Below are 14,290 nucleotides of genomic sequence, written 5' to 3' on the forward strand. Positions count from 1 at the left end.
ACAGAATTTTCCAGCACATGGCACCTCCTCAGGAGCCTAGAGGATGACCAGGCTTTCACTCTAAATTGACTTTAGAGGTTTCTTGCCCCAAAATCAACCAGGAAAAGCCCAGTAACTGTTGAGGCCCATCAGGAAGCATGTGTGCTAGGCCAGGAATGCACGCTGGACACACGGGACTGGCGTGGACACGTGTGCAAACGTGCCGGCAACTTTGCTTAGACACAGACACAGCGCAGCACGGCACACGGCTGCGCTGCGTGTTCACACTGCCCTCGTCATGACGCACCATGCGTGTGCGGGACTTCTGGTCTCCACCCACTTCCTGGTTTCCTGCCCTCTGCCCACCAGACGTGGAATGCTGCAGGAGACAGCAGGCTGGGGGCAGGCTAGCGTGGCAGTGAGCGGCAGCAGCACTGAGCCCGCCGGGGGCCGGGGAGCCGGAGAGCCGAGCGAACAGCCAGACGCCCGGGAACTCGGCTTCCAGCCGCAGGCGACAGCCACCGTGCAGACCTGTGACCAGGCCACCGTGACCGAGGAGCCCGCCCCCGTCCACGACAAGCTGAGGAGATTGGGAGACGCCTCACGGTCCCATCACGGTCCCATCACGGCACCCAGGTTGAGGTCAGGGCTGACTGGAAACAGCCCTGGAGGAAACAGCCTGGGGCGCCGGCCGGCTCCCACCACATACATCTCCGAGTGCGGTGAGGACCCTTGCCGCCCACAGGCTGGGAGGGGGTGCCCACGCCCACATTTAGAACACAAACGCTGAAATTATTTCAAAATTCACCTCCTCCAAGGAGGGGCATTCTGGTAGTGTGAATTCTTCCACCACTGTACTCAGGCGGGTCTTCTCCCTCCTGTAAAACAATTTCCAATCACAGGCACAATAGTGCAGGCAGAACGAGGCCAATGGGAAAGACTCTCAGGTCCGTTTTGACTGAAGCACTTAAGTTTCCTGCAGACTGTACAAAGTCAGCCCCATTACGGAGGCTGAGAGCCTCCGCGGTGTGCAGTGAGCAGCAGGGGCCCTGTCCTGGGCTCAAGAGCTGGACTGGGGCTCAGAGGAGCAGCTGGGCAACTGGCCCCAGAACCCGGCCTGCGGACACTCCCTTCCAGCCTGTGGGCAGCGGCATCCCCTCAGGCCAGCCCCCCACAAGGAACGTGCTCTACACACACACCCCAGGGTGTGAGAGAGGCGAGGCCACATGCTCACCCTTACGACCACGTGGGCTGGGCAGGGCTGGGCAGCCCTGGGGCAGGAGCCGTGCTTCCCCCAGCCCTACTCCCACCCCTACCCCTAACCCCCTGCATCCATCCCGCAGCTCAATGACAGGCTGGTCACCTGGTTCCCCAGACACCAGAGAGTAGAGATCCTTTCCCTTCAGACCTGCAGAGGAGCATACAGACACAGGTCCACGTGCACACACACAGGTCCACGTGCAAGCACACACCTGCATGCACAGACAGGTTCATGCGCATGTGCACACACATGCACACACGCGCACGCACACACACGCATACGCGCACGCGCACACGCACGCACACACACGCATACACACACGCACACACGCGCACACACACGGGTGGCTGTGGCCCCAGGGTCCACCGTCATTGAAAGCAACCAGTGTCTCTTTCTGCACTGCGGGGCGCTGTGCCACCGGAGCGAATGGCACAGAAAGGTCTCTGGGCCCAGTGGGGTCCCCTGTGGCTTCCGTGCCCACTGCACAACTGGATACCTGCCTAGGATGGTCTGCGGTTCGAAGAAAGGCAAAGACCAGCAAGAGCTGGTTGGAGCCCCTGAAGAGGCACCTGCTAGCTGGGCAGAAGCAGACCCCACACCCACAGCCCCTCGAAGCCATGTGGGGAGGCCCTGGGACCGTGCATGGCACCCTCTCCCGCCAGCCAACCTCTGCCAGCACCCAAACAGCAAGCACTCGATGCTGGTTTTAAGAGGAAATACCTGGTGCTTTCTCCACAAAAATGACCTTGGAGTCCTGAAGAAAGTTGTGGCCGGAGAGGACCATCCTCTTCCCTCCGAGAACGGGGCCGCTGGCCGCACTCTGCTTCTCCACGAGGGGCAGCTCCTGGGCCGAGCGCTGGGCTGTGGGGGGTGGGGCGAGAAGTGAGCCAGTGAGACCCCTCCTGGGAGGGCTGGTCCACCCACAGCCCCGCAGCCCCTCCTGGGCAGCCGGTCCGCCCACGACCCGTTGGCAAAGGGAAGGCAGCACGCCTCTGGCTGGTCCACGTGGAGATGTGTGTGCGTACGTGCGTGAGTGTGTACACACGGGCGTGTCTGTGTGTGACTCTGTGGAAGTGAACGCGTTCTGCTCCAGTGATCACCCCTGAAGGGCCTGGGGAAGCCGTGGGGAGTCCTATAGGTTAGGGGGGACACAGCCTGCCCACCAGCAGCAACAGGGCGATCCCCAGGTCTAACCAGGCGGGGGGCCCACAAAGCAAGGCACCCCAGGCTAAAGTTGAATGTGGTGGGCTCTCAAGGGCTGAGGGCACAGGCGGCCAAGCTTGGGAAATGGGGCAGAGGTCTGTGTAGCAGCAACAGTGAAGATACACTCTGCGGCCCCCAGTGACCAGGGTCCTCACACGGCCCTCCCCAGTGACCAGAAGACCTGAGATGAGGGGCCTGCTCCTTCTCACGGGGAGAGACCATAGGTCAGAAAGCTGGAGCCACCTGCAGCAGAGCCCACGGCCTGGGGATGGCCATCTGGAGACTGGACAGGAGGGTCCAGCGAGAGTGGACCATGCGGCAGAGAGGGGCTGTGAGGGAGGGGCCTCGGGGCAGAGGGGGGCCGTGAGGGAGGGGCCACGGGGGGCCGTGAGGGAGGGGCTGTCAAAGATACCTGACTGATGTTCAGGTCAGAGACAAAGGAACAAGCCAGGATGCTCCCCGAGGCGGTGGGCAGGCGAGCCGTGAGGATGGGGGTCACCACATAGCACACCCCCTGGGGCGGGGTGGAATGCTGTGGGCTGTGGGAAGGGAAGGGTCCGGCGGGACTGGCCCTCGGCCTGGACACGGGGCGGCAGGGGGCGGGGCACTCACAGCACTCGATGGGGTTGGAGGCCACCTGCAGCGACAGCGTCCTGCCGTTGGGCTGCGGGATGTGGACGCGGAAGACCAGCCGCACCCGCGTGTTCTTTCTCCCGATGTCCGTCTCCCCCTTGCGCAGCTCGATGTCGGAGTTCCTGAGCTTCAGGATCCCGGCACAGTCGATGCTGTGAGACAAGCGTGCCTGCCTCAGTCCCCAGCCCTGCCCGACACCCACTCACCTGTCAGGATGGCCCCACGTCCACCCATCAAGTGTGGGACGGCAAAGGAGCAGGACAAGCCAGCCCCTCACACACCCGGGTCTCAAGCAGGCAGAGCCCCACTCGCTCAGGGCCCGCCGCAGTGGGCAGGTGTGGATGCCCCAGAAGAAGGCACCCGGGGCGGGCTCTGAAAACCTCCTTCCCCAAGAGTCTGGGAGTGTCTTCCCTCAGCTCAGGATCCTGGATTTGCTAGGGCCTCGTGTGATTTCCAGAGAAGGCAATGGCGCCCCATTCCAGTACTTTTGCCTGGAAAATCCCGTGGACGGAGGAGCCTGGTAGGCTGTAGTCCATAGGGTCGCTAGAGTTGGACACGACTGAGCGACTTCACTTTCACTGTTCACTTTCATGCACCCACTCCAGTGTTCCTGTCTGGAGAATCCCAGGGACAGGGAAGCCTGGCGGGCTGCCGTCTATGGGGTTGCACAGGGTCGGACACGACTGAAGCGACTTAGCAGCAGCAGCAGCAGCAAGGGATTTCCTCTAGTTTCATTTAACTTTATGATTCCATCCAACACCAGCCTCCAGCACAACAATCCACAGGCAGCTTGTCAGATGGAAACCAGCCCTTCCCTCTGTCAGAAGCTCACAGACAAGGCGGCATGAGGCCTGAAGTCAGGACCACAGCCGGGCCCAGACAGGTGGGAAGCCTGGCCCGTGGTGACCGTGCTGCCCCGGGCTGAAGGGTATTTCATGGAGTAAACGCAGCCACTGGAGTCAGAGCTGCAGCTGCTGGAGGGGCCAGCAGGGTCTCCCAGCTGTCAGCCCCGCTCCTGGGTCCTTGGGAAACTTAGAATGAATCCCCTCAAATCCCTGAAAAGCCAACACAGAGAGAAGGCTTTCCCTTTGTTTACAACGTAGAGGGTTTAGGAGCTACTTACAAATAACTGATCAACACCCCACACAAGCCCACACTGTTGCTTCCCATACCCTCCCTCCCCAACCATGGCCCTGGGCTCCTTCTCCCCTGAGGACGCCCCAAACCCACCTGGGCGCAGGGCCTTCCCACCTGCTGTCTCCCTGCAAAGTCAGCTTTGAGGCTGCCCCCACGGACACCCCCAGAGAACCCCGTGTTAATGAACTGCTGCCTTATGTGTTTATCTAGACACACAGGGTGTTGAGGCTCCATCCTGCGCCCACAGAGGCCCCCAGGAGAAGGTGAGTCCAGAGGGACAACGCTGTCCCCTTTCTCTGCCGCGTTTGCAGCTCGGGAGTGAAGGGAAGGGCACACTGTGGTCACTCGGTTAATGAGGCCACAAACAGGGACCCCACTTGGACCCGAGAAGATGACTCTGTAGCTTGCTAATCAAGTCACCTCTACGCCAAAGAGCCAGGCCTGACCTGCACATTCCAGCTGGTCACATCAGCAGAAACCCTCACTGAAAACACAGCCCAGACGCACTGGTCTCCATAGTGCCTCAACATGAGCGGCATTTTGACCACGCCTCTGGCTTTCACAGAGCTTTCAGAAAGAAAAGGGCGCCATGCGGGGGTGGGGGAGTTAGGCGAGAATGGCTTCACATATGTGCATGGCTGAGTCCCTCTGCCGTTCCCCTGAGACTATCACAACATTGTTAATCGGCTATACCCCAACACAAAACGAAAGGTTTAAAAAAAAGAAAAAGAAAAAAGTATGTGCCACGTGTGCACACGGAGGGGGCACACGCAGCTATGAACTGAGTGGCAACCTGAAAACCCTAGAAGGAAACAAGTCTGCCGTCGTAAATGTTTGTAAAGTTTCCTCAAGTGTTGAGCAAAGTGGAGGCGTGAGGAGGACTCCCCCTCCCTCTGAGGGCCGGCCCAGTCCCCAGCTTACGTGGCGCGCATGCTGTTCTCCGGCAGCAGCGGGATCTCCAGGACCTTGGTGCTGCAGACGACGGCCTCGTGGCTGGCGGTGGACACGGTCTTGCCCGTGATCCGATGCACCTGGTAGAACGCGTGTGGCCTCAGCAGCCGGTCGTCCGCCGTGCCAATGAAGAGCTGCAGGGTCAGCGGCTCGCTCTCCACGTAGCCATGCAGCTATGGGCAGAAGAGGAGGCCGTGAGCACCCACATCGCACCCGCCTCGCTCCCCACAGACGCGGGCGCGGGGGAAACTCGTGGCCTGGGGCCGGCCCCCACCCCCCACTGGGCTGGACACCTCGTGAGTCAGCGTGGAACACCCGGCTGCCCATGCTGGAACACGAGCGCACACGAGGGCCACACACACCTGCACGCGTCTGCTTGCGTCTCAGGATGGCAACAGGGGCCTCAGGAGGGGCAGGTGGGGAGGAGAGCCGGGGTCTCCGGGCCATGGCCTCGTCCACAGACACTCCTCTGCCCACGCGTGTGGACACAAGCATCTCATGAGGCCAAGCCCCTCCACACAAGCCTGCCCCTGATCAATTCAGACATGCACCCAACAGGACTCGACCCACTTTCTCTCACTCAGTCCTGTTCTAACCAGGAACAGGATGCTCCAAACCAGACACAACTGACATCCGCCCGGCAGGCCGTGGGTGCGTGGGGCCCTGGGGCCTGTCCCATGTGCCCCAGGCCATGGCCCGTCTTCTGCCAGCTTCACACCCCACATGGGAGGGGTGTGTGTGGGGGCTGTACATGGCCATTTCAATTGTGTGCTGGGCACATGGTCTTGTATGGGCACAAAACCCGTCAGCCTCGGGCCCCAGATACACGGCAGGCTGACTCTGCACTCTGGGGGTAAGCGCCGCTCCCGGGACCTTCACCGGCTGCCCCTGGTGGACCTCGGGTGGGGTTCCCGCCTCGCTTCCCCCTGTACCCCTCAGTGAGAGTCCCTCTCGGAACGGCACTGGATTTGCCTTCCATCCTGTTTATGGCAGGCCGTCCTCAAGAGGCAAACCCAAAGCAAGCAGCCAGCGCAGAGCCAGCCCCCGTGCTGATCCCCCTCCCGCAGAAGCCGGGACCTGCCAGGGTCCCGACACAGGACCCCAGGAGGGCAGCTGCCGACACAGACAGGCTCAGGGGGCACAGTGGGCTGCTCTCCCCTTTGCGGGTTGTCATCGCTGCTCCTCAGATTCACGTTAGCAGTTCGGACACCAGGCAGCTAAATGAGCCAGACCAGTGCAGCCGAGAAGGCTGTCGGTCCCTGCGTCCCTGTGGGTGAGGGCACAGCCACCCACCCTCTGCCCGACCCTGCTCCCCGGGTGGAAACACGGGAGAACTGGCCCTGCAGTGGGGTTGTTCTCAGGTCCGGCCGATACATGAGCCCCAAAGCCCTTGCTTAGATGAGGCTTCAGGGGGATTAGTCCCCACCCCGCCATCCAGGTTCCGCCTCTGTCCTGTGGGAAGTCTGGACAGTCACTTCACAGCCACAGAGCAGGAGGCCAGGCTGGACGACCAAGAACTTTCAGGCAGTGCCGGCTTGGGACTTGGGACTCTTTTGAGGCAGACTAAATGCAGACAGTTCTCAGACACACAGGAGGACGGGATCAGTGACCCACACAAACGGGACACCTCCAGGTCCAGCCACAGCTGACCTCCATGTCCAAGACCCTGCTTGCTGTTTCTAGGGCTCACTTTTTCCAAGCTGGGATGTCAGAATGGAAGCTGAGGGTCCAGAGACTAACGAGCCGGAACTTAACTGGCAGGTCTGGCGCCGGGCTCCGGCACTTTCTCTGCCCCGTGTCTCACTCCTCCTTGCAGAGATCCCACTGCTCGCTTCCCTGGCTGGTTTCCACTTCTTTCCGTGACACCCAGTTAGCAGCGTCCACCTCGATCCCGCCCTCAGCTGCCGCCTCCCCAGCTCTCCTCTGACCCCACAGTGAGAAATGAGTCTCTCTTCAGCCCAGGGAAGCAAGCGCGCGCTGCTTCCAGTGTTTAAAACCAGCAGCAAACCGTCCATCAAGACGCGCTGACAAAGACCCAGCTACTGCACTGACTTCACTTAATTAAGAGATGAAGTCACTTGTAAATTCTGAGGCCTCAGAAGAGAATCCAAACAATGACAGGCCGCTCGTGAGAGTCACGCACACTCATCAAGCAGAGCGCCGGGGCTGCCCACCCCCGACGTGGGAGGATGAGCTGGGCATCAGGCCAAGAGCCGGGCGAGAGAGGGATCCGCACGGTACCTCATCAGGGCGCGGCTTGCGTAGCCTCATGACTCCGTCCATCCAGCCCTGTCTCCCAGCAGACACGGTCTGCCCGGCGTTACAACAGATAACACGAGACCACAGGCCGCCGAGCCCAGCTCTGACTGTGGCTGGATTGCAGCCCCAGTGAATGAGTTTACAGCTTCAGGTGAGCGTCCGGCAGCTGAGACTCCAGCGCCGGGCACTGGCGTCTGCGGACGTCTCTGGGGAACGGTCTGTAGCACCCAAGTAACATTTAACAGCCCATGTTTGTTAAATGTCACGGGCTGCAGAATGGCTCCCAGGGCATCCGAACATCACTGTGAGATCTTGCGGAGACGAGGAGGATGCAGGTCAGGCGTGCACACAGGTCGGGCGTGCACAGGTGCCCATGCCGCACGTGAATGCTCACAGGCTGACGTGCACACGTGCTCTCCAGACTCTCTCTGGGACCCTGGAGTTGCTTAAAGATCTTATTTCCTGGCAGCAGCAGCAGTTTCAGGCGTCAGGCTCCCTGTTTTAATCGTCTTTGTCTGTGACACGGCCCCAGGCACCCATGGGTGTGCTCGTCTTCAAAGTGGGTCTTTCCTGTTAGAACGATCTTGTGCTCATCCCGACCCACAGGGTCTGACCCGTAGCGACCAGACGCATGCCCGACGGGCGGTGAGCAGAGGCAGTGAGCTGGTCTCAGGCCTGTGGCTGATTTCCGAGTGCCCACAGCAAGCAGAGAGCTGGCAAGAGCCTGAGTTTACTGAGAGAGACCTAACGTCCACTCGCTGTCCTCCCGCCTGCTGTGTGGACGGAGGCTGACATGGGGCTGACATGATGGCCTCTCTGAGGCCATCAACACAGAGAACCTGCTGGGGCTGCCCACTCCTGACGGTGGGTCCTGCTGACAAGGTTAATTCTGCAGGAACCGCACGCTCTGCCCACCAGGGTGGACACGCACTCTCCTAGGTGGATCCATGAGCATCTGAGCACAGTGCTGAGTCGGGGAGGGTTCTGGGAACAAGCACCGACCCCCCGGCCCGCCTAGCTGCTCTCTTCCTTGCTGGGGAGCCCAAGTCCAGTCTTCTGCCAAACTAACGAGCTTCCTGAGGAACCTGTGCTGGACTCGACCTAGGTTTTCACAACAGGAAACGTGAAAATAAAATCTGAGACTAAGGAAGAGATGAATCCTGCCTCTCAGTATTATATTCTGTGACATTTAATACAAGAATATACTTGACCAAGACTTGCTCACGCGTGGCCACGGCCTGTTCCTTGCGTCAGGAGGGGCCCCCAGGGTGGCACGTGGTCTGGCCGGGGTCAGATGGTCTGACAACGACAACTTCGAATCCCACAGGACTCACTCTGGGGCCTGGCTCTGCCGGCAGGCAGTGCATTGTGGGTACAACGCTGCCTTTTTAAAAACATGCCATTTCAGTGAAAATGGGAATACTTAAGGCTTAACCTGGGAGGTAAACATCTATTATTTAAAACATGAAGTTCATTTTAAGAGAAGTCATTTAAATACTTCACATGCTCCACTGTATGAGTTTTCTGCCCCGGCCACCTTATAGCATCTGTCAAAATAGTATTTATAAAATTACCTGTCATAGCAATGACCTCTCTTTGCTTCAACCTAAACTAAACTGGATGTATTATTCCATTTGCAAGGCACGGGAGCTAATGAGTTTTCTACACACAGAGATGTTTGTTTTTAGCTACTGCGCTCAGCTCAGCACTTACACGGCAGGATGACAGGTGAGGAATGATTGAGGCCAAGTTTACCGGACGCTGAAATTCCCACAGCGCACACAGTGGCAGCAGCGTCGTCAAACAAAGGACTAGTTAATTGAGTGAAATTACTTTCAACCAAGTTTCCAGTTGGTACGAACATACACCGAGCAGGGATCCTTGTACACAGTCAAGCAGGCAATTTAAAGGGAAATTATGCGTTTAACCCAGATGTAAAATTTGCATCTTCACGCAATACCCAAAGGAGCTCTGCAGGAAGAAAAACTCCAGTTCACAAGCTGGTTCTACTTTTTTTTAACCGAAATCTTCCCAGTACTGGATTTAGTTGAGAGACTGCTGTGTGAGCCTTCGGCCTCCAAACCCGCAAGAGGGCTTCCCCCCAGGGCGTCTCGTGTCCTCCACGGCCTGGGAGGAAGGAGGGCCTCCGGCAGGAGGTTAGCTCCCTGCAGACCAGAGCTTGGGCAGGCAGGGCCGACGCTGCGGCCCGAGCCCTCGACCCTCAGGACAACCTCTCTGAACTCACCATAAACATCACGCGATGGGTGGGGGCAGTGGCCACTCCCCAGGGGTTCGGGTGAGCAGAGGTGTGACTCTGGAGGCCGAGCCTGGACTGTGGGTCTGCCACCAGTGACCCAGAGGCGCCGTGGGTTGGGCCAGGCAAGAGGGCCGACAGAGGCGCCCAGAGGCCAAGGGCACAGCCTGCCAGACGCCCGCACGCCTATCATCGGCCTGCCGCCGGGCCAGCCCCAGCCCTGCCACCGGGTACCGTGGAGGGGTGGCTACCGCACAGCAGCCAGGGCAGGGCCGCGGGTCCTGCTGGGTGAGGCCTGGCCTACACAGGGCAGGGCTGGCCACCTGAGCCGACACAGAGTAGACGGCTGTCCCGCAGCCCAGAGCCCAGTGGCTCTCGAAGGAGAGGAGACGGAGGGCCCAGCTCACCAAAGACTATGCTGCCCCGCCCAGAGTGTGTGGACGGGGTGCTCCCGACTTCCCGGCTGCACGCTGGGTGGAGGCAGCACTCAGGGGCGAGCGCCTTCCTACCCGGAGCCCCCCAGAAAGACAGGACTGTGCGCACAGCACAGCAGGAGAAGGGGTAGTGCTGGGAGGACCTGGTGCGGGGGCCGGCCTAGGGGCCCCGGGGCGTCACTGTTATCTGCGAAGAGGGAGCCCGTTCAGGTCTGTGCGTGTGGCCGAGAAAGGAGGCCAGGAGGGAAACGCCACCTGCCTGGGAGCTGCAGGAAGAGTGGAGGGAGGTGCCCCTGCCCCGCGGCCCCGTGAAAGACTGATTCACTGCAAGGGCAGCTCGGTGGGTTTCGCTGTGGGGAGGCTGGGTCAGACCCGTGTCCGAGTGGCGTCTGGGCCCCCAGGGCGGAGGGGAGCAGGGCTGCTGCACCGGGTGATCCGACCCGCTGTTCCCCGGTGGGCCCGAGGAGGTTTGCTGTCAAACGGGATTTCTTCCACTGGTGTCTGTGCCTCTAGCTTTGTGAAAACTCTGGTTTCAGGTTAAATGACCCTATCTCCAGAGCAGAAAGAGACGCCTACTTAGAACCAATCAAGTAAGGAAACAACGATGTGAAGCTCAGAATAAAGCAAAACACGCCAGAACATCAGATGAAGGAAGCATTGCTGTCTAGCTACAGTACTGAGACACTCCCGGGAAGCTCATTTCTTGAAATACTGGTGCTTTAGTACCTGGGGCAGGGGGTGGTGGCGGGGAGGGATGCACGTGAGATGAACAGTGATGACCACATGACACGCTGACTTTAATGATCTGGGAAAAAATGACTGTGCCTGGCGGGCTCCTTCCTTGGTGTCAGCTGTCACGGTCTTCAGGGGCAAACTTGAGCCCAGGAGCCGGCCACTCTAAGGAGCATGAGGGCCGCTCGGGGCATGAGGCGGGGCCAGGACCCTCCCCCCGGGCAGCCCAGCCTCCCAGCCCCCGCCGTCTGGGCCTGCGCCTCCCGTCTGCTCACCTGGCCACACAGGCGCTACACGGGTCATTCCCAGGGACAAGGACACAAGTCACAACTGAAGTGCTGTTCAGGAACAGACAGGCCCCACCGAGTCTCACGTTTCCACGACCTATTAATTATTCACTGAGGCCTGGCCGTCTGCGGGGCTAGATGCTATCCCTTGGGCTATTTTCGTAACTGGGTAAACGAAGCGTCATCCTCTGACCCCTGGGTCAGAGGTCAGTGGTGACGCCCCAGGTCTCTCCCCAGGTCCTCTGCCCCGTGGGGCAGCTGGAACTGGGGACCTTTCCGGCAGGGCCACCTGCTCTCAGGACTGGGCCGGGGTGTCAGGGAAGCAGTGCAGAGGGCAGGCAAGACGGACGCCCTGGCCTGGACGTCAGCCGAGAGGCCGGAGGTGGGGAGCACTCTGTGCGTGTGTGTGTCTAAACTGTTGACAGAAAAAAAGGCAAGACTGTATAAAGTTCAGGGAAGTCCACAGCCCCTTGCTCGCTGTTCCCATCACAACAAAGGCCGCCCAGACCCGGGGCCCTGTCTCCCTGGCCGCGTCGTCATACCGAGCCTGCCGGCGGGCCTCGCTAAGGCTGGCTGGAGCCCACCCAGCTCCAGCCCCCGGGGAAGAGGAGCCAGCACCCAAAGGGGCCTCCCAGCTGGTGGCCAGGTGTCCTGCCTGAGGGGCCAGCACCCAAAGGGGCTGCCAGAGCAGCCGGACACGCCCACCAGGGCTGGGGGTCCTCTGGAGAGTTGGGGCGGTGGACAGTCTGAAACACTCCCCCCAGTCTCCAAGCGATGCTGGCCGAGCCCCACATGCATCCGTGTCCCCAAATGAAAATGGGGGGCAAGGGCCCCTAAACACGAAGTCCTTTCCTAATCTAAGATTACAATCTGATTCTGCCTAGAAAGAAGGTTCTGTGTTTTGCTGTCATCTAGATTCAGGGGAGGGTCCCCGGGGGGCAGCTCGCCCCACGTCTGGGCACAGAGGGGCCTGCGTCCTGCACATGGTCCCGGCCTCTGACTTCACAACAAGCATGGGGACGCAGACTCAGACCCGATGAGCTAGGTGTCCTAGGCGGGCAGGAAAGCCCCTGTCCAGCCCATACGTGCGCTGGCCTCCCCCCACCGCTCCACGTGACAGTAGCTCTGACTGACAGCCTGGATGCTCTGGGAAAGAAGCCTGGCTTCCCTCTGACCAGCTGACCGCAAAAGGGCCCAGGGGAGCAGCCGGTTCCCCGACGTGTGGATCGGCCTGGCCAAGGCTGCGACGCCCTGGTGGGAGGAGCCGCTGTGTCGGAGGATGTGCTAAAATAACTCAGCGCAGAATAAGACTTTGTGGTTACCCGGCTTTCACAGCAACGGAGAGAGTTTTCTATTTTCATTTGTTTTATAATTATCTGCAAATTCTATTTTTACCCAATTTGTGGTCCACTAACTGAAAAAGAAAACAAACCCTAAAAGCCCCTCTTCCTACCTGCTGCCTCAGCCCTGCACGTAGCTCCTCTTTGCCTCGAGATCAGAAGACTCGCCCTCGCGGGAGACACCGGCTGAGGCTGACATTTCTGGGGGCCAGCTTTCCTCTCTCTCGGCTGCACAGTGTGGGGGGGCCTCACCGCTTACACCCAGAACCAGCCACCCCCATTCCGCCCACACTGAACTCGAGTCATTTTGGGGTATTCATGCTTGGGTGGGGCTTCCCTGGTGGCTCAGACAGTAAAGAATTCACCTTAAATGCAGGAGACCCGGGTTGGATCCCTGGGTCGGGAAGATCCCCTGGAGAAGGTAATGGTTACCCACTCCAGTACTCTTGCCTGGAGAATCCCATGGATGGAGGAGGCTGGTGGGCTACAGTCCATGGGGTCACAAAGAGTCAGGCATGACTGAGCGACTAACATTTTCATGCTTAAGATACTTCAAACACTGTTTCAAGTTCCAGAATTCCTCCAGAACATCTCAGCTCTCTCTCTGTTCTACACTGAGAGGGTAATAGCATCTCGTGCCTCAGACACTTGCCTGGTGGGGATGCGAGCCTGGGGCCCTGGCCGGGGGTGGGGGGGCACATCCCCAGGACCGTGGCCAGCAGACCGAGGACGCGGACACCCTCGCTCGGGGCCACGGCCAAGCACCTAGCATCTCTGCAGCGCCCAGTCCGCACGAGGCTCCCTGCCCTACAGGACAGCACCCCTGGCCGACAGAACATACGAGGGAGGGGGCATTTGGCTGTTATTTCTCTGCTGCTTTATTTTCATTTCTCTGTACTTAACAGCTATTTCCTCGCCTCTGTAATGTAGCGTCTTTTCCATTCGGCAGTGCACTTTCTTCCAGTGGAAGCCATAGCAGGAGGGGCCGTAAACGCTATGTTTAAGCCACTGGGCTAAGTGCAGGCACCGCCGACCTGTCTCCACCCGGGAGGACCTGAAGGGCCACAGCCTGGGCACTGATGGGGCCCCTGCTGTGCTTCTAAGTCAAGCCACCAACCAAGCGAGTACTGATTGGCAACGAGCGCGTGGCTGCGAACATCGCCCCAACGTCGTCCCGCAGACTCCAGGCCCTGATTGCTGCGTTGGTGGACGGCCACTTGTCCCTGCACCCTCCTGCCCTCACCAGCTTCATTTTTATTTCTCTAAATGGAGTAGAATACAAACAAGGAGTGCCTGCTGCCTCCCCTTCCGGCCTGCACCATTCCCTAAATGACAGGGCTGGGAGCTCAGGTCACGGTGGGGGCATAGACAGGAGTGGGGGACTTCGAGGCCTGCCGCTCTTGGGGACAAGATGGCCAATGTGTGTCCGGTAGGACTGTCACAGGTTACAGCACAGGGCCCGGCGGGTGGTGTCACACGTGTGACTGAATGCTGCCATCCACAAGGACAGCTCACCTGGGAGCTCAGGTTTATCTCCGGGGCTGGAGAACGGTGGCAAGGCGGGTGAGGCCTGAGCACCAGCTCCGCACGCTGGCCTGCAGCCATGCAAGCTGGCCCCCCAGGGTGTGTGCAGGGGAGCAGTGCCCAGAGCCCACCCCACTCCAAGCCTCCTCCCCCATGCTGCCCTGGCCCTGACATCCTGTGGCAGGTGCCTGCTCCTTCCTTCCCAGCTGACAGGTGGTGGGTCCCAGCCAGCGCCCCAACGTCAGACCCAGGGCCCAGCTCTGGGCCCAGGGGGGTGGGCAGGCCAGAGGACTCGC

At 59.9% G+C, this 14,290-nt stretch overlaps 1 protein-coding gene across 7 annotated transcripts in view; it reads right to left on the reverse strand.

Annotated features, from left to right (window-relative positions):
- The window catches only part of NFATC1 (nuclear factor of activated T cells 1), a 91,161-nt gene that overhangs the window by 50,691 nt on the left and 26,180 nt on the right, over positions 1 to 14,290 (reverse strand). For all 7 annotated transcript variants that reach the window (XM_042239521.1, XM_027961073.2, XM_027961072.3 and 4 more), the window contains exons 4-6: positions 5,135 to 5,337; positions 3,056 to 3,228; positions 1,961 to 2,101 (exon numbers count right to left, since the gene is read on the reverse strand). In XM_042239521.1, the coding sequence (XP_042095455.1) occupies positions 1,961 to 2,101; positions 3,056 to 3,228; positions 5,135 to 5,337 (517 nt within the window). The remainder of the gene's footprint in view (positions 1 to 1,960; positions 2,102 to 3,055; positions 3,229 to 5,134; positions 5,338 to 14,290) is intronic.

Source organism: Ovis aries, chromosome 23, assembly GCF_016772045.2.
Source record: "Ovis aries strain OAR_USU_Benz2616 breed Rambouillet chromosome 23, ARS-UI_Ramb_v3.0, whole genome shotgun sequence".
Classification (NCBI taxonomy): Eukaryota; Metazoa; Chordata; class Mammalia; order Artiodactyla; family Bovidae; genus Ovis; species Ovis aries.